At 44.3% G+C, this 22556-nt stretch overlaps 1 protein-coding gene across 1 annotated transcript in view; it reads left to right on the forward strand.

Annotated features, from left to right (window-relative positions):
* Positions 1 to 22556, forward strand: part of LRP5 (LDL receptor related protein 5) — a 182958-nt gene that overhangs the window by 154347 nt on the left and 6055 nt on the right. The window contains exons 16-20 of the mRNA XM_060262966.1: positions 188 to 397; positions 1561 to 1686; positions 17697 to 17933; positions 18827 to 18937; positions 21776 to 22012. Of these exons, the coding sequence (XP_060118949.1) occupies positions 188 to 397; positions 1561 to 1686; positions 17697 to 17933; positions 18827 to 18937; positions 21776 to 22012 (921 nt within the window). The remainder of the gene's footprint in view (positions 1 to 187; positions 398 to 1560; positions 1687 to 17696; positions 17934 to 18826; positions 18938 to 21775; positions 22013 to 22556) is intronic.

Genomic DNA, 22556 nt, shown 5'->3' on the forward strand with positions numbered 1-22556 from the left:
TTCAGATACTGAATCCTTGAAAAGGGGATTTTATCACTTTTAAATAATAGTCTGGACCAAAACTTTTAAGCTCAGGATGATTTTGCTAAGCACAAATTAGCTAACATAGTGATACCTTTTTAAACGGTTCTTTAAAACCCCTTTTTAAAGATACTGGATATCAACAAAGGTTCAACTTAACTTTCAGGGGCTAACCGTGTGACGCTACAAGACTCCAACATTCTTCAGCCGATGGGGTTGACAGTGTTGGGTAATCATCTATACTGGATTGACCGTCAACAGCAGATGATAGAAAGAGTTGAGAAAACTAATGGATATATGAGGACCAGAATACAAGGACGAATTGCTCACCTGACAGGCATCCATGCTGTAGAAGACATCGACATGGAGGAATTCTGTAAGCATTTTTTAAAATCAGTAAATATGAAACCTTTTAAATATGAAAAAAGTGTTTCAATACTTCAGGTTTTGTGCTTACTGTCATACTACCACAGCTGAAGTTTATTTTGCATGTACCAGAAATGACGCCATCACATTGGGATGTCCCAGCAGTGCTCTGGCATTTGGACAAAAACTCTATGAGAAAAGAGTATCACCTGGATATCGTCAATATGATAATGTCACTTCTGGTACATGTTGGAAGTTACTTTCCTATGTTGCCAGCAACTTATCTTGGGCCTCTCTCTTGCTTCTGGTAAATCCTCATGACAACCAGCTGACTGACAGTCAGAGAGGGGATTCTCCCCCCCCCCCACTCCAAGCAGGGGACCAGCAGCCCTGTACTATAGAGCCAGTTGACAAAGCTACACTGGCATTTTGACTTCTGAAATAGTTCAGCAAAATGCTGTTCCAGAATTCTTCAAACTGTTTACAGTCTGTTTCTACTGAAACAAACTCTGAGTAGACTACAAAGAGTTTTAGGGTATGTCCTCACATAGGCTTTATTTTGATAATTGTGCTGATCCCCAGTAGTCTAGATAACAGACTACAAGAGTAATGGGTTGCACAGTCACCATAACAAAATGCTGTGTAAAACACCACAGATGACATTTCCTTTTTTGTGTTAAATTACTAAACTGAACAATACAGGAACTACCAATATCAATTCCATCCAGTTCAGTTTTATTTCTTAGGGCCAGTGGCTTTACAAGATGTTAACACATACACAAAAAAAGTATATAATAAAATGCAGTACAGTGAAACCACACTATCTCGACTTCAGTCACTTTTGCTGTAAGACTCTTTCCTTTAACAGAATAGTGCAATCTGCTTTACTTGTTAAAGAAAGCCATTCCTTAACATTTAAATATCGTTGCACAGAACCAGCTATGATTTCTATAGTAATGTTTAATTTTTGTCCTTGTCTGTTTTGGTTAACTGCTACTTTTGTTTCTGCCCAAAACCCTGTGATAATGGTATGGCAACTTGATGCAACATAATGCTTTAAAAGGACCTTGGGCTAGATATTTACTGTGTTATGCTGTAAAATACGATAGCTATGACAGTTCTTTCCCCCTAAACTGTAAGCAAGAAAAACATGTTTCCTATTTTTTTATACAGCCGCACACCCATGTTCTCGAGATAATGGTGGATGTTCACACATCTGTATAGCAAAAGGAGATGGAACTCCAAGGTGCTCTTGCCCAGTTCACTTGGTACTCCTACAGAACCTCTTAACATGTGGAGGTAAGTAAACTAAGCAGAAGCTTTTCATATGTAACATCAGTAAAATTCAAAGGGTTTCAGTAAAATTTAAAGGATTTTTACATTTTTACATGACTTCTGAGTCCATGACTTAGGATATGCCATAAAAATGCTGGCATTCCTCATTGCTTTTACCAAATTTGTTCTTTGGGTAGCTTCCAAAAATACTATAAAAATGACAGTAACTCTAATACAATGCTAGAAAGATGCCCAAACCAGTAAATCTTTCTCTTTTTTTTGTTAAAGTTTAAAAATACCAGCAATAAGTAAACATGCTTGCTGTACTGGAGTTTCATATCCTTCCTATCTGAAATCGTCTCCTTCCAATTCTTTACACTGTTTACCTACTCTTCTGTTGAGTTAGTCACTGTTCTTTTTTCTGAAGGTATGTGGGATCTAAATGAAATCATCTATATCAGGGTTGTTGAACTCATTTGTTATGAGGGATTGATCTGACATAAATGAGACTTTGTTGGGCTGGGTCATGTGTGTCATAAAATGTAACGCCAGGTAGGAGAAATATACACTTTATAAAGGACACAAACACAGTATTTTTAAAACTTAAAATATATACTTGCTTAAAACAGTAACAGTGACTCCACCAAAACTTCCCACCCACACCCTGCCACCAGGACCGGATCTGGGGGGGAGGGCAGAGGGGGGTGCTTGCCCCAGGCACCACCAGAAGGATGGCGCCAAATTTGGTATGGAGTCCATTCTATTCTGTGGGCCCATAAGGTAGAATGGGCCCATAAGGGGGTGCCATTTTTTAATTTTGCCCCCCTCAAAAAACATGTCAATCCAGTCCTGCCTGCCACCCTCAAAAGATGACTGCCTAAAATGGAGAGGTGGGAAAATAGTGGGATTTGGCAGTGCAATTTTTTAAAAAAATAGATCAAGAAAAAGCACAAGGATCACAGCAGAAACTAAACATATAAACAAAAAAATAAAATACAATGCTCTGAGCCTAGGAAAACATGAATTGGGCATTGCAAGCTTACTCCCCCCCACACATAGTGACAGTGGCTCTCCAGGCAGCATCTCAAAGGCTTTTTTACAGGATAATTTGAGATGGGAGAGGCTTGAAGGCTCTTTGGAGATAATGGTAGCCAAGAATGCCAATTGAGTTGTATGGGCTCCATTGAAATACACTGCAGAACAAAAAAAAAGTTGCAAAGAAAATGCAGAATGGATTTTCCATTAAAGTCTCTAGGGCCAGATTAACTAGTCTGGGAACAGGAAATCCATTCTTCATTTTCTTTGCAACTTTTTTTGTGTTGCAGTGTATTTCAAAAGAACCCAGAGGAGCTTCTGCTGGCAAAGAGGAGATGGGAAGTTTGGCAGCCCCACCCTCTGCTTCTGTGCTCAGTGGCAGCTTGAGCTGGGAAGGACAGACAGGGGAGGGGGCAGGGGGGAGAAGAGAGCCTCTGGATGGATTAAAGCCCTGAGTGGACTGGTTCTGTCCGCAGGCAGTAGGTTTGACACTCCTGTAATACCATCTCTGTCTTCTGTGAAAGTTAATAGTTGTACCTTTTGAGTAAATTCATATCATTGTTTCTTGAGGAACAGAGTCCTCTCCTGCTACAAAAATTGTACCAACACTTGCAGGAGCCTTATCCCATCAGCTCATTGCTAGCTTTAAATTTTCATAGTTTGCTTATAAACCTAAATTCCATATAGAAACATTTTGGTGTTTAGGAGCTTTGTTTTAGACTTCTGAATATGGAACCTGATTTTCTGATTCTTTTCCCCCTGGCATATTATGCCAGTTTGGTGTAGTGTGTGGACTCTTATCAGGGAGAACCGGGTTTGATTCCTCGCTCCTCCATTTGCACCCGCTGGGATGGCCTTGGGTCAGCCATAGCTTTCGTAGGAGTTGCCCTTGAAAGGAGAGGCAGCCCTGGAGAGGCTGATCACCTGTCCCTCCCCACCCCCTGACAGAGAACTGTGCCAATCACAGACACATGGCCAAGTCAAAGGAGAGAAATCCCGCCGATGTGGGGAGGGGAAAGCAGTGAGGCTGGGGGTGTGCGCATGAGAAAGAGAAGACTGGCTCACTGCTGAGGTGGGGGCAGGGGGAGGGAAGGGGAAGTGCAGAGCTGCGGGATTGGCCAGTCCCACAGCTGTGCCCACCCACTGTCAGAGACTTGTGCCAATGGCAGGCAGACGAGCGGGAGTCATGTACCCTCCCAGCGAGTCATAAACCAACAGGAAACACATAGTGCAGGAGTCTGCACTCAGAGAAGCCAGACAAAATGTGTGTATTGGAATGAGCAGACAGAGTCCTGGCATGCCACCAAATCCCACAGGGAAGCCCTCCCTGGCACAGAGTCAGAGTCCCTCCCTGACACCCCCCCGCTACTTGTGGGGAACCCCTCCCCCAGTGGCAGCAGAACACAGAGTGTGAGATACCAGCCAAGTGCCCATTGCATTGGGGGACCCCCCCACTCTCCTCTTCTCTGTGCCATGAGCACGGCAGCCCCGTGGGGTTGGGCAGGCTGTGGGCTCCGGCAGGCTGTGGTGATGCATCTGGCCCCAGACCACCCTCGCGCCCATGGTATGAGTAGGGAAAAGCCTCTCAGGCTCCCCTGTCCAGCCTCTCAGCGAGGTGGCTCATTGGTCCCCACCACCCTCGCCCCCCCCCCACTGCCAGAGAAGCAAACTCACCCTCTTAGACATTCTCTGGTGAGCCCACAGACAGAGTGGCAGAAATGGGTGAAGAGAGAGGCGGATAGGAGCATAAAGCAGAAGCCAGGCAAGAAAGACAAAGTGGAGACACATCTAAGGTTTTATTGTGCAGGAACCAGGTGGAAGTTGGAAAGTTCTGCAAGGCATGAGGCTCCACTCTGAGAGGAGGGCGGGAACAGCTGACTGAGTAGAGCAGTGGGGGCTTGGACTCGCCATAACTGGAAGCCTCTCTGTCAGATTCCCACCTGCAAAACATAGAAAAAGATCCAGAGCACCTGGAGTGGAGCGCCAAGCCACCTGAATCCAGGGTCAGCAGAGGCAGGTGTGTTTTTTTGACAGAACACCCCTTCCCCCTCAGCACAGGAGGGAACCAGCCAACAACCACCCTCCTGTCCTTCATTTCTGTGCTCCTGGATTGCTTGCAATTCATCAGCCACACCAGCACGAGACGGCAGTTAGCCAGGGACTGTCTTAAAGGGACAGTCAATGACCTGCCTCCCCACAGACATCAGAGCAGCTGCTGCCCCCCCCTACACACACCTGTTGCCCTGCCAGGTGTGGGAATGAGGCAACAAACAGACCATCTCCTTGAAACATGGGGGGGGGGGCCTCCAGCAGCATGCAAGGGCCACAGGAATGAGCGGCATGGTGAGGGGAGTGGGGAGGAAAGGCTGAGGTACACGCTCGCACCTGCCTGTCTTTGTGCAACCAGCCTTGTGCGCTGAGCCTCCCGAGGTTGGGTACCTTTTGGGACTTGGAAATGGGAGAGGTTAGCCACAGAGCAGAGACTTCGTTCTCCTTGTATGTCAAAGAGCTTGCCCTGTACTGTCTAAGTGCCCTCTCTGTGCAGCACCCACCACCCTCACTCTTAAGTCCACATGGCAGGGAGCTCTGAGATAGAGTCCCATGCCGCATGCCCTACCTAAGGAAGTGTGTGAGGTCGTTTATCTTGGAGGGGAGGAGCAGTGATTGGGCGTCTGGGAGGGGACTTGCCGAGCCTAGGGCATGAGAGGATTGGTAAAGCAATTACACAGCTCCCTAAGGAGTTTGTGGGCTCATGCAGCAGTGGAGGGGAAATGTGTTTTTGGGAACAACGGATGCCTATGGGATGCGCCAGCATTTTGCAAGGCATACCTTTGTGCTTCTCGGGGAGCATGTCAGGGCCCAAAGTTCTTAAGGAGCCAACTAAGCCTGGACACATCCCTTACTCTGTCCCCCCTCACGCCAGCATCGGCCTCTTCCCTGAACTTCCACCTGCGTTTGGGCACAGGGTTGAGGCATTGCTGCCCTAGGGTGGGGGCCCACTCAGGTGGGCCCACACCCCCATAAGTCACCTCCGCTCCTATATAAGAGAGTGGCGTAACTCTGACTTATGCGGGTATGGGCCTTGGTTTGTTTCCAAAGGACTCCCCCCCACACCTTTATGATTGCGCTGTTAGTTTTCAGGCTCTGATTTTAATCAGTTTCTCTCTTTTGTTCCTGGAGGTATCTAAAAGCGAACTCATGCACACATACTCAGACTAAAACATCAGATGATGACTTGTATGCTTGAAACAACCATCACAGCTCTATCATTCTTTGCCCTTGTTAAAATCAGTGGTAATAGATGTGTGAACTGGATTTGGCAGTTTGCAGAATTTCTGCTCCAGTTTTGTTATCTCCTTTAATGCAGAAAAAATGTACACATTTTAAAAAATCTAGCTCATCTGAATATCTTATACAGAAATATACTACATTGTGTCTTTACCCAGGCCCTGCATGCCTTTTTGGGTATTCAAATATTACTATTTGTTTGTCAGACATTCTTTTGAAATGCAAGTTCGTAGATTTCAAAACCAGTAGTAGATAGGGAATCAATTTAATCTGTTTGTGTAAATAATTAAATTATGGATATGTGGTAGCAATTTCTGCATCAGGCTCCAAATTTGGGGGTAGAGCCACAGTTAGGCAAGATCTGTAGCATCTGCCTCTAGTCCAGTATATTAAACTGCCTTTATAGTCATAAACGTACTGGAGATTGTGTGCATCATACTTATAAAATTGGTAAAACACTTATGTCTGATTTATTTCTTATAAAAACTTGATATTGTTATAGAATCTAATGCAAGAGCTATCTCTTCTTTCAGGTGTGTGTGTGAAAATGCTTCCATTGTAGTGCCTTTTCTGCAGTCCCACATAGGAGCTGCACATGTGCAGATGTGTCAAAGGCATTTCAAACGCGCCTGATAGTGCAGAGTCCTTTCCCAAGAGTTAATGCAGTTCTCATCAATGGTGCCTATATAAAAGGTGGGAGAACACCTCCCTCTCTCAGTTTTTTCTTCACTACCACTGAAAGAGGACATCTCTGTCTCATCTCCTGGAATAAAAAGAGGAGCTGCTTTGTATTCCTAAAGGCTTATTCTCTGAAACATGAACCAATCTCTTCAAAATCTCTCTTCACAAAGTGTTCCAACTGTGGAACCAAGATGTCAGAGATGGATGGCAATGATTCCTGCCTGTTCTGCCTTGGTGAAGGGCATGACACATGAAGGTGTGATTTATGTAAGCAGTTTCCCCTAAGAGTCACAGTGAGAGAACTTTGCACCTAAAACCAGCTTTATGAGAAAGCACCCTGAAGGGGACACAACTGACTCTGACATGCTTGGGGGAAAGAGATTCTGATAGGCCACCTAGGGCTTCATCAGTTCCCTCTGGCACTGACTCCTGTATCAGTGCTGATTCCGCCATTGGTTCCATCAGCTCCAAGGCCACACCCTTCTCCTTGGAGCCAGTTGGAGCTTCCCACCAAAGTCTTAAGTCTAAACACTTAGACTCTCATCAATAAATTCCAACCCATTGCATAAATCTAAGTTGAAACAACCTTCATCATCAGTCCCAAAGAAAGCATGGGATCTGATCTTAGTTCTCTAGACTCCTTCTCTAACACACCTCAGTCCCCTCCCTTCCCATTCCAGAAGTGAGATCCTTGATTATGAAGAGCGCTAATTTCACCATTGCTTCTGTCGTCAGTCTTCTGAGTGGCACCATGTCCACACTTGAGGGCCAGGTCAGGTTCAGTTCTGTCGGATGTGATCTGCATCCTCTGAGGCTATCAGTGTCGGTATTATAGACATTGGAGCTGACTCTTTCTGTGTGCCTTTCTATGTTGCTCCTCCATGTTATTACCCAAATAATGAATACCTTATAGGGCACCTCATTCCAAATTGGGTTTTTTAGGCTATCAGCTATCTGATGACTACACACAGGAAGAAGACTTACATTGGAACTGTGCCCTTAGGACCATGAATCCAGATCCAGATCCAGTTGGCATTGGAACCATCACCCTCTGATGTAACAGCTATTCTACTCCTTCTCTGAGTGAAGACCTCTCCACTTATACTTGGAACTACGGATGTGCAAAAAAAAAAAATTCGGAATTAATTGGATTCGGAAATATACGGGGCCAAAAAATTTGGAATACTGTATATTCCCAAATACGGGTACTCGGAATAGCTGCATATATGGTAGATGCGTGGCTGTTTCCGAATATACGCCCCCATTATACCCTATGGCCATTGAAATCAATGGCAAAATAGGGTATATTGGAAGCTGCCTGGAGCGGAGAGAGTTTGAGGGAGAGCTCCCAAATTTGCAGGGGACTCTTCCCTACAAACCCTCCAAATTCCAAAAAGATTGGGTCAGAGGGTGCCCCTATCCCACCATTATACCCTATGGGCCATTGAAATCAATGGCAATATAGGGCATAATTAGAGGCTACAGGGGGGCAAGGGGTTTGAGGGAGAGCCTCCAAAACTGCAGGGAACCTGGAGGGGACTCTCTCCTACAAAACCCCCAAGTCCCAAAAAGATTGGGCCAGGGGATCCAATTCCTGGGGCACCCAAAGCCAAACCTAACTTCACACCAGATAATCTCTATAGGACCCAAATGCACTACATCTTATCTATCTACTCTATGAACCCTGCTGGCCTGGAATCTGGATAAGTGAAGGGACTCTGAGTCTTAAAAAGTCCTTTTACTAACTAAAATAAAAACAAGAACCTCAAGACTGTCTTACCTTAGACGTCTTCTCTTCTCCAGGCAGGTCAGGCAAGGCTGAGAGAGAGCAGCAGCAGCTGAGGCCAAGGGCCAGCGCAGCACAATCTCTCTCTCACTCCAACACACCAACACAGCGGCAATGGAATGGAGTCCAGCCAGGCAGACTCCTTAAAAAGGTTCTCTGGCCCTACACAGAGCAGTTTCAAAAAATTCACTGCTCTGTGATTGGCCAGAAAACACTGTTTACTTGGATACCCAAATAAACAAAAGAACAACAATGTTGCTGATGGCTGGGGGATTAGCCCAGCCATCAGCTACACAACAGCCTTACAAAGCATGCATTTGCAATGCATTTTGCAAATGCATGCTTTGGACTGGTTGCTGGGTCTCCTCTCCCTCTCCCCCTCCCCCTCTGATCCCATGAAGACTATGGGAGAGGCGGGAAAAGGCTTCCAAAGGCGGGACTAAAAAAGACAATAAACAAAAGAACAACAATGTTGCTGATGGCTGGGGGATTAGCCCAGCCATCAGCTACACAACAGCCTTACAAAGCATGCATTTGCAATGCATTTTGCAAATGCATGCTTTGGACTGGTTGCTGGGTCTCCTCTCCCTCTCCCCCCCCTCCCCCTCTGATCCCATGAAGACTATGGGAGAGGCGGGAAAAGGCTTCCAAAGGCGGGAAAGGAGGCAAGCAGCTCCCCTGAGGCTGCAGAAGCTCCTTTCCCGCCTTTTCCAAGGACTTCTGTATACTTCCGAATATACTTCTATATCTATTCGGAAGTATACGGGGAGCCATATACAGCTCCCGTATAATGGCTTCAAAATTGATTCGGAAGTATACGGCGCCGTATACTTCCGAATCAAGGTGATTCGGGGGTATCTTTGATTCAGCCGAACCGATTGCACACCCCTACTTGGAACTACTGATACAGGTGACCAAATCCCTGGAATCTGAAGTGACTTACTCTTCTCTTGCTGCTACTGCTTTGTTTTCAAGGCTTTTTGTCCTGAGGCAGTTGGGATGGTAGCCTTCCCAACAATGCAGGGCATGTTGGATGTTAGTGCAGATATCTGGCCAAACTGGCTTTCGTCCCAGCAATTTCAAATTATACTGGAAAATATGTACAAGACTTAGGAGGAGGGTGCAGCCTTTTAATTCACTCATCCTTATGCCTGTTCCATGGTAACTGAGGCCATGTGGGGGAAAAGATAACCCAGGTTCATCCTATAGTGCCCATTTAGACAAGGAGGACAGAAACTAGATATTCTGGAACGCTTCCTCTGTCCTGGCCTTCAGGATTGACAGTTGTGAGGTCATAATGAGAAGATTCCAGCTGTTCCTTTGAGAAAACATAGGCTCTTCCCACATCTTATTCCAGATGAGAGAAAGCAGTTCGCCAAAGTGCTGCAGGGAAAATCCATTAAACTCTCTAAGCAGCAGATCTGTGCAGCTTGTCATATTGCAGCTTGTTCTTCTAGATCCTTGCCTTTAGCCCATCAGCTTGTCTAGGTACACCTGGCTAAGCTCCATGGCTGGTACTCCTCTTCATAGAGCAAAGGTTGAGAATTTACCATCTGAGGGTAGTCAGCTATTTAGCACCACTACAGACACAGCTCTAGGGATAAATATCAAACGTTATGGCTAAGTCTTTAGGAATTGCTCTTCTTTATCCTATTCCTTATAGACAGGAGTTTCTCACAGTAAAAACTCTCTTCATTAGAGAGACATAAATATCATGGGCAGCAGTCTCAATTACAATACATACCTTCTCACACTATCTCTCAAAACCAGTCTAGGCGTAGGTTTTACTGCTCCAAACCCAAGGAGGGTTCTTGCTCTTCCAAAGGTCCTCAGGGCTCAGGAGAACAGAACTTTTGACTATCTGCCCATGTGCCCCTTCAAAGACCAGTTAGGCAGGTTTTTCACAACTGGGCAATCATCACCCAGGAGACCTGGGTCCTCAGTTCAGCACTGATTCTTGCTCTCATCATCCTCTCTTTCTTTCCCCTCCACCACTGTTACCTCAGGAAGTTTGAATTCTCCTAGACAAAGAGGCTGCAGAAGAAATACCTGCCTCCACTGCAGATGGCATCCCCCCCCCCCCTGTATTTTCTCGTAGACAAAAAAAAAATGGGAAACAACCAACCTATCCTAAACCTGCATTTACTAAACCAGTTTGTGTTCACAAAAACAGTTTTGTACGGTTTCATTAAAGGGTATTCTTTCCCTGTTGGGATCTTGAGTATGGTTTGCAACTATAGATTTACAGGTGCATGTTCCATTTTTTTAAAAAGTCCAAAGTTCCTTCATTTTCGGTGTGGACATGTTACTCCAATATGGTGTTCTGCCCTTCATTCTGACTCAGAGGTTTTCACTAAGGTATCAGCAGTAGCCATTGCCAACCTCAGGGAACAGGGTGCAACACATTTCTTTATCTGAACAATTGGCTAGGTATGGTGCTGTTCTCACACTTGTGACTTGTCTAATCCTTCTCACCCTTTAGGATCTAGACCTTCAGTTAAACTACAAGAAATCAATTCTCATCCCAACTCAACACAAAACCTTTATCAGAGCCTCCCTTGATTTGGTCTGGGGGGAAGCACCTTTCCTCCCAAGGATAGCTTGCCAACATACAGGCAGAAATAACTCTTTCCTATCTTGCTGCTTTCAAAATGTTCAAAATGTCCAAAGACTGTTAGGTTTTAGGGCACTGATAGCATTCATGATTCCATTTGCCAAGTTAAGACTCAGGTCATTACAAGATTGGTTCATAAGTCTTATCTCCACAACCGAAGGAAGAAGCTATTTATTCCCAGGCCAGCTCTCAAGTTTCTGACACGATGGGCAATATCGGAAAATCTGTTGCCTGGAATCTTGTTCAGCCTTTCCCAGATACATCTTTCCCTGATAACAGATGCTTCCATCTCAGGGTAGGGAGCTCATTGTGACAAGCTACAGCTGAGTAGGATATAGATCCCCCCCCCACACACACACATCTGCTGTCTACATCAGTGTTTTTAGAGCTCAGGACAGTAAATTTACATCAAGTTAGTTAGTTCTAACTAAAAACGCCATGACCATGCACTTCATAAACTGGCTGGGGGGGGGGGTGGATCTCTGGATTTATGCTGTGAGTCATCCCTGATATGGGAATGGCCCATCTACCACAATATGGGCCTACATGAATTGTCACTTTCTACCAAATTTCTACTCAGTCTTTTCCAAGGCTTTTTTCTGCTGGAGCCCACAAGAGTAGAGCTCTGCCTGGGCTGGTCAGGGCTTCAGCTGGCCTAACTGGCCATGCAGCAGCCACATGTTCCCAGGCCGGCAGCGTGGCCTAATATGCAAATGAGCTCCTGCTGGACCTTTTCTACAAAAAAAAGCACTGCTCTTTTCAATTCCTAGGGAACTTGTTCTATAAACATTTTAGCTATCATTCTCAACACTAAAAGCAAAAAAAACTTTGTTCCCATGTCAGGGAGGATTCATAAGGAACAGGGCACTGTGCTAAGGATAAGGGGAATGCACCCTCAGAAGGAACCTCTTCTTCAGTTGGTGAGCAGGTATCCTTTCGCCCAGGAACTATCCCTGGGCAGGGAGGGCGGAGGGTCTTCGATGTTGGTGATTCGATCCTTAGACTAGATAGCTGGGTGGCAAAACCGCGTACTGAACATATGGTGACTTGCCTGCCTGGTGTGAAGGTAGAAGACATTACGTGTGTTGTAGGTAGGCTGATAGACAGTGCTGGGAAGCAGCCAGTGGTCGTGGTGCATGTTGTACCAACAATGTTGGGAAATGCAGTCGTGAGGTCCTGGAGGAAAAATTTAGGCTGCTAGGCAAGAGACTCAAGGCCAGGACCTCCAGGGTAGCCTTCTCATAAGTGCTACCTGTTCCACACGTAGGGCAGGAGAGACAGGTACAAATTAGGAGTCTCAATGTGTGGATGGGATGATGGTGTAGGCAGGAAGGGTTCAAGTTTGTTAGGCACTGGGATGCTTTTTGGAACAAGCGGGAGCTGTACAAAAGAGATGGTCTCCACTTGTCCCCAGAAGGAACCAGGCTGCTGGTGCTTAAAATCAAAAAGGTGGCAGAGCAGTTTTTAAACTGATTATTGGGGGAAAGCCAACAGGAGATGAAATGTTTCTGGTTCATGATGACTCATCTCAAAGAGATGAAGGATTAGCTTTTACTTTTCTACCAGGCAGTGGATTAGAGTTGTCCACTGAGATGGTGGCAAACAGTATGGACTGTCTGCCAAAGTCTCGAGGCAGCAGGAGGAAGGTTGCGGGCCTGACTTGCCTGGAAAATTATAGATGTTTATATTCAAATGCTAGACGTGTCCGAGGTAAAATCGGGGAATTGGAATGCTTAGTGTTGGGGTGGAACATAGATATTGTGGGTATTTCAGAAACTTGGTGGAATGAGGAGAATCAGTGGGACACGGTGATTCCTGGATATATATCGGAAGGATAGAGAGGGATGGGTTGGGGGTGGGGTAGCTCTGTATGTTAAAGAGGGTATACAGTCCAGTAAGATTGAGGTCAGAGAATTAGATTCCCTTCTAGAAATGCTTTGGGTCGAAATAGTGGGCCCAAAGGAAGTTTAACTATGGGAGTTTGTTATCGCCCACTGGATTAAAAGATAGAGGATGATTATAATATGATGAAATAATTAAAGATAGCGACTAAATGTAAAAACTATGTCATAATAGGTGATTTTAACTACCTGCAGATTGATTGGGTCAATATGTGTTCTGGTCGGGAGAAAGAGACTGAGTTTCTGGATACTCTCAATGACTGTACTATGGAGCAGATGGTCACAGAACCTATCAGGGATGGGGCAATCCTGGATTTGGTCCTAAGTAATGCCCAAGACCTGGTGAGAGATGTAAAAGTGATTGCACCGCTTGGGAGCACTGACCATAATGTTGTTGATTTAACCATTTGTATAAATAGGGAGTTCCCCAAAAGACCAACACAACCACTTTTAACTTTAAAAGGGGTAAATTCTCTGAGATGAGGCATGTGAAGAGGAAACTGAAAGGAAAGGTATATATGGTCAAAACCCTTGGGGAAGCTTGGAGGCTATTTAAAACTACAATCCTAGACGCTCAGATAAAATGTATACATATCTGTGCCTTTCCTGACTTGTGGTATATAAGTCAGGAAAGGCACAGATAGGTATAAAAAAAAGCCTGCATGGTTAACAAAGTAATGGAAGTTGTAAAAGGTAAGAAGGCTTCCTTTAAGCAGTGGAAAGCTAGTTCAAGTGAGGTTAATAAAAGGGAACACAGGTTGTGGCAAATCAAATGCAAGTCTGTGATCAGGCAGGCAAAAAAGGGACTATGAGGAGCATATTGCAAAAAACATAAAAACCAACAATAAAAATTTCTTCAAATACATTAGAAGCAGGAAAGCAGCCAGGGAGGCTGTGGGGCGCTTGGATAACCAAGGGGTAAAAGGATAACTGAAGGAGGATAAGGAAATGGCTGAGAAACTGAATGCATTTTTTGCCTCTGTCTTCACTGTGGAAGATGAGAAGTGTTTGCCCACTCCAGAACCGCTAATTTTGGGAGGGGTGTTGAAAGACCTGAGTCAGATTGAGGTGATGAGAGAGGAGGTCCTACAACTGATAGACAAATTGAAAACTGATAAGTCACCAGGTCCGGATGGCATACGTCCAAAAATTCTGAAAAAACTCAAAGGTGAAATTGTAGATCTCCTGACAAAAATATGTAATCTCTCATTGAAATCTGCCTCCGTTCCTGAGGACTGGAAGGTAGCAGATGTCACCCCCATCTTTAAAAAGGGTTCCAGAAGAGATCCAGGAAATTACAGGCCAATACTGACTTCAATACTGGAAAAGTTGGTGGAAACCGTTATCAAAGAGAATTAGTAGGCACATTGATGAACAAAAGTTATTGAGGAAGACTCAGCATGGGTTCTGTAAGGGAAGATCTTGTCTCACTAACCTGTTAAAGTTCTTTGAGGGGGTGAACAAGCATGTGGATAAAGGGGACCCAATAGATGTTGTTTACCTTGACTTTCAGAAAGCTTTTGATAAAGTTCCTCATCAAAAGGGGTAAAAGGACAAGTCCTCTTGTGGATCAAAAACTGGCTAATTAATAGGAAACAGAGTGAGTATAAATGGGCAATTTTCTCAGTGGAGGATCGTAAGCAGTGGGGTGCCGCAGGGTTCAGTACTGGGTCCGATGTTTTTTAATTTGTTCATTAATGATTTGGAGTTGGGAGTAAGCAGTGAAGTGGCTAAGTTTGCGAACGGCACTAAATTGTCCAGGTTGGTGAGAACCAGAGAGGATTGTGAGGTACTCCAAAGGGATCTGTTGAGGCTGGGCAAGTGGGCATCAACATGGCAAATGAGGTTCAGTGTGGCCAAGTGCAAAGTAATGCAAATTGGGGCCAAAAATCCTAACTATAAATGCAAGTTGATGGGGTGTGAACTGGCAGAGGCTGAACAAGAGAAAGATCTTGGGGTCATGGTAGATAACTCACTGAAAATGTTGAGACAGTGTGTGATTGCAATGAAAAAAGGCCAGTGCCATACTGGGAACTAAAACAAACCAGCCAATATCATAGTGTCCCTGTATAAATCGATGGTGCAGCCTCATTTGGAATACTGTGTACAATTCTGGTCACAGTACCTCAAAAAAGATATTATAGCATTGGAAAAAGTGCAGAAAAGGGCAACTAGAATGACTAAAGGGTTGGAACACTTTCCCTATGAAGAAAGGTTAAAACGCTTGAGACTCTTAAGCTTTGACTGAGGGGTGACATGATAGAAGTTTACAAGATTATGCATGGGATAGAGAAGGTGGAGAAAGAAGTACTGATAAAAGGAAGTACTTCTTCACCCAAAGAGTGATTAACACATGGAATTCACTGCCACAGGAGGTGGTGGCAGCTACAGGCATAGACAGCTTCAAGAGGGGATTGGATAAGCATAGGGAGCAGAGGTCCATCAGTGGCTATTAGCCACAGCTTATTGTTGGAACTCTCTGTCTGGGGCAGTGATGCTCTTTATTCTTGGTGCTTGTGGGGGGGCCACAGTGGAAGGGATTCTAGTGTCTTGGCCCCACTAGTGGACCTCCTGATGGCACTTGGTTTTTTTGGCCACTGTGTGACACAGAGTGTTGGACTGGATGGGCCATTGGCCTGATCCAACATGGCTTCTCTTATGTTCTTAATGCATAATGTATGTCATTTTCAACACCTTTGGCAGGGCACCCTCTTCTATGCCTATCCCTTATTACTCAACACCTCAACAAGATGCTATGAATTGGAACAAAAGCCATCTTTGTAGCCTCTTACTGGCCAAGACAGAATTGATTAATCACCCATTGTCTGATGGCCAAAGACAGGACACAGGCCTTTCCCCCCACTTCTGAACCTCCTCCACATTTGGGAAATCTACCACGACAGTCTCCTAAGCCTCAACCTAACTAACCTAACTGCTTGGTTTGTCCAGCCACAATCGGAGAATTTTCTCATAAAAGACAGGATATCTTGCTTGAAGGTTAACAAAGCCTTCCACCAGAAAATCCTACTCATTTAAGTGGGGGAAGTTCCTGGAACAGGCATAGGGAGTGGACAGGGACCCTGTTAGCTACCCTCTCTTGGCTATTTTTGATTGATCAGTATACCTTATGGCTAAAGTTCTGGCCAATTCCACCTCAAGGTCCTTCTTGCTGCAGTCTCAGCATCTCATGCCACTATCCTAGTGAAATGTGTTTCCTAACACTGACTCCAAGGCTGCCTTCAAGGAGTTGCCAAATCTCTAGCCTCCCTATATTTCTCCCACCACACAATGAAGTCTTTTCCCTGGTTCTTACTAGGCTTATGACTAGGCTGTTTGAACCCTTTGCTACCTGCCAGCTGCAGCTCCTCTCAGCTAAAACTGCGTTTTTGATCACCATCACTTCTGCAAGGAAAATGAGGAAGATTAAGGGCTTAGCCTCTTTCCTCAAATTTCACAAGGACAGGGTGGTTTTATGGTCCAGTATGACCTTCCTACCTTACATGATCTCATCTTTTTGGAACCATTTAGGAAGGACAGAAACCTTTTAGTTGCCTTGGGGAACCAGGAAAATTTGCATAATTTCAATTATCCCATCGGATTGTGTACATCAGGGCATCAAACTCATTTCTTATGAGGGACGGATCTGACATAAATGAGACTTTGTCGGGCTGGACCAGGCCATGTCGGACTGGGCCATGTGTGTACCTATTTATGATTAGATAGCAGAGATATAAACTTTTTAAAGGACACAGACAAACAGGACTAAATTTTTTTTCTAAAAATCCTTAAAACATGGTCTTAAAGCTGCTTTCTTTGTACTTCTCCCATGAGATCCAGGGAACTGGACAAAGGAAGCTCTAGCTCTTTCCCTCCCTCTCCAGGGACCAGGAGAGGGAGGAACCCCCCACCAATGAAGAAAATAGAGGTTTTGTTCTGTATCTCCTGTGCAATTGAGCAAGCTTTGCAAATCAAGCTGAGATGCAGAAGGAAGCAAGAGAGATGGAGAAGGAAGCAGACAAGAGTCAGTTGCTCAGGAGCCTGATAGGGGCCCTCCAGGGACCTGATTCGGCCCCTGTACCACATGTTTGACAACCCTGGTAGATCATTCATAATTCCTTGCAGAGGCAAATGTAGCATGCCCATTGGGCATCACAGCCTATTATACTGTATACTGTATATATGATACACTCTGCTTTCCAGAGTGTGTCATCTCTGCTGGACACTTGCAAGTGTTCTACAGCATCTGCATTCATCAAGCAGTACACCATTGACGTGGACTCCAGGAATGATTTTGGTGTAGACAAAGCAGTCCTCCAAATTCTGTTTCATTAAGAGCTCCACACTCACCTCCTCTGGTGAGCTGGCTTGGCATTCCCCCATGTGGGGTTGCACAGAAGACTCAATGATGAAAACGTTGTTGCACTTACCTTTAACTGATGCAAGTACCCACTCCTTTCTGTGTGAGTTCTCTGGACTTCTCTTTCCAGTGATGCTTCAGGGATCTGAGGGAGGGAGGCATTCTCTTGCCCTTTATGTAGACACTAAAGGATGGGAAAGTACCTCACACTGTGAGTTTTTGGAACAAGCATGGCAGGCCTGTGCATGTGTATTTCCGTGTGTGTGTCTGCGCAAAAGAATACTTGATGAAAACCTTATGTTCCCTATTTAAAATTGCTTATTCTCTTGAAGGACTGTTAACTAAATTCATGCTTTTCATTCCCTTACTCAGAACCTCCAACATGCTCTCCAGATCAGTTCACATGTGCAACTGGAGAGATCGACTGCATCCCCATGGCATGGCGATGTGATGGATTCTCTGAATGCGATGATCGGAGTGATGAGGATAGTTGTCCAATATGTTCATCAGCCCAGTTTCAGTGTGAGAAAGGGCAGTGCATTGATGCTCGGTTGAGATGTAATGGAGAAATAGACTGCCAGGATAAATCTGATGAAGCAGACTGTGACAGTAAGATCAGTTATTTTAACCTTATGGGGTAGATGCTGGACACTGACCATGGCATTTCCACACATTGCTGGGATCAGTGACTACACTGGATGAACACAAAGTGCAAACAGAAATAGCTTATTCAAAAACTTCTTGCTTTTGCAGGTTTTCAGAGCTACTGTTACTCTCTTGTCACAGAAATAGTTCTGTCTCCCACCATGATACTGCTACCATGTTGTGGGTTGGTTGAGTAGTGCTCTTGATTCAGCACCCATGCACAAATCCATTCATTTGGAAGTGCTACAAGAGAGCCCAAATGAGCCATTATTGCTTTCCTACCTCCTGAGATACAAGGAATGGAAAGGATTCTTTATTGTGGGGGATTGTGCTGCAATCAGCATTGGTTTTGAATGGGTCAGGCGTCAAGCATTGAACTTCAGTGGCACTGGTCCTCCTACTTTGCTTACTCACAACCAACCAGTCCTTTATTTCCTCTCTGGGTTCCTAACCACAAACAGGTGTAATTCCTCTTACTTATTTCTTAAGAATGGCAATAGGTGTGTGTATTATCTATTCATTAGCAAATCATAAAATTGCAGTCATCGGGAGTGATTTGAAAAAGTTGGGGATGGAATCTGAAGAAGTTGCTCCATCTTTTGACTTCAAGGTGCTTGTTAAAAGAACTGTTGCTGGTTAATTTCTATTTTCCCATTTTACTAGGTCATTGCTCTTTCATGCCAGCACTTCACATAGTATGAACTTCTGATGTATTACTGACAATTTTTCTCTTCCGAATCTGACAACAAAACAATTGTTTGGGGCCTTTCTATTTTTTAAAAAGGAATCTAACACCATATTAATGATCTTTTCGCTATTTAATTTAGTCTAAGAATGAAATGTTTGTTCTCTTGCAGCAATTTGTCTCCCAAATCAGTTTCGATGTGCCAGTGGCCAGTGTATCCTCACAAAACAGCAATGTGACTCATTTCCAGATTGCATTGATGGTTCTGATGAACTTGCATGTGGTAAGGACTTTCTTTTTGTTGAATTATATTTCCATGCAGATACTTATGATTAGTTCTAAATGGTCCCTTTGAAAAATCACCCCTAAATCTAGAAAAGTAAACTGATGTCTGTTCAACAAAGAAGGAAAATCTGCAGCTATACGATCAGCCAACAATGGCACATCCAACCATCTGTGGGCTTCCCAGAGTGGAACTTTCCTGGCTGTCCTATCTACTGCAGACCACTGAGCCCCCTGAAATTTTATTCCTGGGAGGGCAGTGGACCTTCAGTAATAGCATAAGGGGCAAAGTTGAATGAAGCCGGAATCAGTGGAAATTGCCATCCCCTGTTCCACAAATGGAAATGCCATTCTGTCAGAGGAGCGTGGATCCATTCTAATATACCTAAACGTGTTATATCAAAGTTAATTTGTTCATGCTATGGCTCATTGGAAGAGGCAAAAGAATAGGCTACAATTTCCTCATATAGTTTCAGGTGACTGTCTGGATTAGGTAAAGTACCATATGTCATAAAATTATAAAAGTGTGGAAAATCTTGACTTTCTTTGATTTATGCCTTATATCACAAAAATGTAATGGATGGATTAGTAATCTGAAGGGGTTTATTAGCTTTTCAATAGTGCTTTAAAATTTTAAATTAACCACTTGTAGGGATGGGCATGAACCAGCTCATGAAGTGAAGTTTTTGACAAATTTTGGGCGGTTCGTGATTCGCCAAGAAAAGTTTGTGGCAGGGCAACTTGCAGGACTTTCAAGCTGTTCTTGGTGATTCCTGAATGGGTACATTTCCAGACAGACTGTCTCCACTCAATTAAAATGTTTCCAAACTTCAAAGCTGTGGAGGGTGGGTGGAATTCTCCAGCCTTGAAAACACCAGTAGGGGCCCTCCAATGCTTAACAGGCATAGCTGGCTGCCAATAACAGAGTTCCCATTCTGCTCTATGGAATCAGAATGCTATATATACCCTCAGCTCAGCTCCACACCCTCTCCTTTGTTGGCTGTTGGCAGTTAGACAGAGAGGTAACTTGTTAAAAGCAGGAATTCATTTATTCTCAACTGTGAATACCTCTCTCCTGCTGAGATTTGGTGTTAGGTGAACTCAGGGCTTTGAGCCACCTAGTCACTCTGCTCACACTACTGGATGCCTTGGCTGAGGGCCCACATTTATACCCTCCCACCCTCCTGATTGTGAACACCTCTGTGCTGTGAGGGTGAAAGTGAATGCCCTAGCAGGACATCACCTGGGGTCTTGGAACCTCCTTTCCCTGATTTGTACCTGATGCTCTCCACAGAGGCAACAGAGTTTGTAGCACTGCCCAGACACCAGCAATTGCCAACACTCTTCAAGGTGGAAGGCAGCACTTCACAGCAGACCTCTGGAGCAGCCAGCAGCATGGCAACCTCTCCCTCACTGCCCACTGGTGGCAACCAGAGGACCTCTCTCTCTGGACTGTTAGGGCATGGTCCAGTCCCCAGGAGGGGACAGTCCTGCCTCCGGGCTACTAAATTGTTCTGCTCCTTGCACTGGTGATGGATGCAGACCACTCACTCTTTTCTCCCCATGTTTTCCCTATCATTCTTTCTCTGTCTCTTTCTTTCTTTCATTCTGTCTGTCTATCTTTCTTCCTTCCTGCCACCTACACGTTCACCACTCTCCTCCCAAATATTTTTTCTAGGGCCCTTTGTATTTTTTCCTACAAACGACTTTATTGCTAGTATTGACATAATCCCCAAATGTATAGATTGAAATTGGTGAGCAGAGGAAGAATTGCTTTTGATTTGTGAGGTTTTGAAAGTTTAGTAACTTCTAAATTGCAGTAAAAGTCATGTTCTGTGAACATAAACATAGAGGAAAAGGAAAGGAAAGGTCCCCTGTGCAAGCACCAGTCATTTCCGACTCTGGGGTGACGCTGCTTTCACGTTTTCACAGCAGACCTTTTTACGGGGTGGTTTGCCATTGCCTTCCCCGATCATTACACTTTCTCCCCAGCAAGCTGGGTACTCATTTTACCGATCTCGGAAGGATGGAAGGCTGAGTCAACCTCGAGCCAGCTACCTGAACCAGCTTCTGCTAGAATTGAACTCGGGTTGTGAGCAGAGGGCTCCGAATGCAGTACTGCAGCTTTACCACTCTGCGCCATGGAGCATAAACACAGAAGTCTTTTATTCAAGTAATATCTTGGGCTGGCATAATGAATACAAATTTAAATTTCCACTCATTTGCAAAGCACACTTAACACCATATACAGGTCACTATCAGTCACCTTAACCTACTCTACAGAATTGTTGAGGGGAAAAAATATTGTAAGAGAAAGGACAAATAACAATGATGGGCAAGTTATAGCCTCTTATAGCAGGCCTATCTGGAAAAAAAAGAGGAGATAGAAAAACCTCCCTTTGGGTGAAAATGGAAGTATTAGAAGGAAGCCCGCCTTAGCCGCCCTGAGCCCGCCCCAGCGGGGGAGGGCGGGATATAAAAATAAAGTTGTTATTATTATTATTAAGATTTACTAGAGAGGGACAGAGAAAAGATAAACTGATTCTGATCCCTGCAGATACTATACTGCTTACATTTCTGATGCAGTCTGTTCCTTTTCTGTCTTGTCTCACATTTCCATTTTTATTGTCTCACCACTGCCATTTCACTGAGTGTACCAAAAATGCCAAAAATTCTTTTTGATTTTAGACACCAATGAGTCCACTTTATCTGGTGCAAACTGGGGCATATAGAGGCATGAGCTTAATAAATTTGCCACAGACTAACTGACTGCAGTTTTTTTCTTCTGGAGGTTTTCACATCAGTCTTGGACTTTCCCCCCCTTTTCTTTCTTTTCCAGCAAAAAGTAAATCCTCTTCAGATGAGTCTCAACCCCACAGTAGTGCCATCGGGCCTGTCATTGGTATAATTTTGTCTCTCTTTGTCATGGGAGGAATGTACTTCGTTTGCCAGCGAGTGGTATGTCAGCGCTATGCTGGGCCAAATGGACCTTTCCCACATGAATATGTCAGTGGTACACCTCATGTCCCTTTAAATTTTATTGCTCCAGGAAGTTCTCAACATGGCACTTTTACAGGTAAGGTCTTTGCGTCTGATTATTAGTGGTAATATTCCTTGAATGTATTTATTTTATAACATGTTGAAAAGCAGCTTGATGATGCTGTATGGCTACTGTAATTTATTGTATCTATCAGAGCATTTCCCAGTTTTTGGCGGGACATGTTTAACTTGCCAAGGAAAGACAAATGTTTGAAGCTGTTTGCTTTTGGATTAAGAGTTCTAGACCAAAGTCATTACATCGATATAGAATATAATCATATAATTTCTGTCTTTGTGTGTATAATAAGAGCATTTCCATTCCACTTGATATAATTGCTTTAATCCAGAGGTATTTGGGTTGCTTAGTGTATGCACAGCACTCCAATGTATTAAGACTGTGTCATTTATTTTCACTGTACCATGGGGTACACATTCTGTTGCAAATATGGAGATGTCCTTTCTGTTTAAATGAACAGGCAAGCCCATGTGCCTATCCAAGTGCTCATATATGCAAAATGTAAATGGACATTCTGATGCTCACACTCTTCTGGTTCTTCTGTACTTGCTCCTTACCCAGCCCA

Source organism: Heteronotia binoei, chromosome 21, assembly GCF_032191835.1.
Source record: "Heteronotia binoei isolate CCM8104 ecotype False Entrance Well chromosome 21, APGP_CSIRO_Hbin_v1, whole genome shotgun sequence".
Taxonomy (NCBI): domain Eukaryota; kingdom Metazoa; phylum Chordata; class Lepidosauria; order Squamata; family Gekkonidae; genus Heteronotia; species Heteronotia binoei.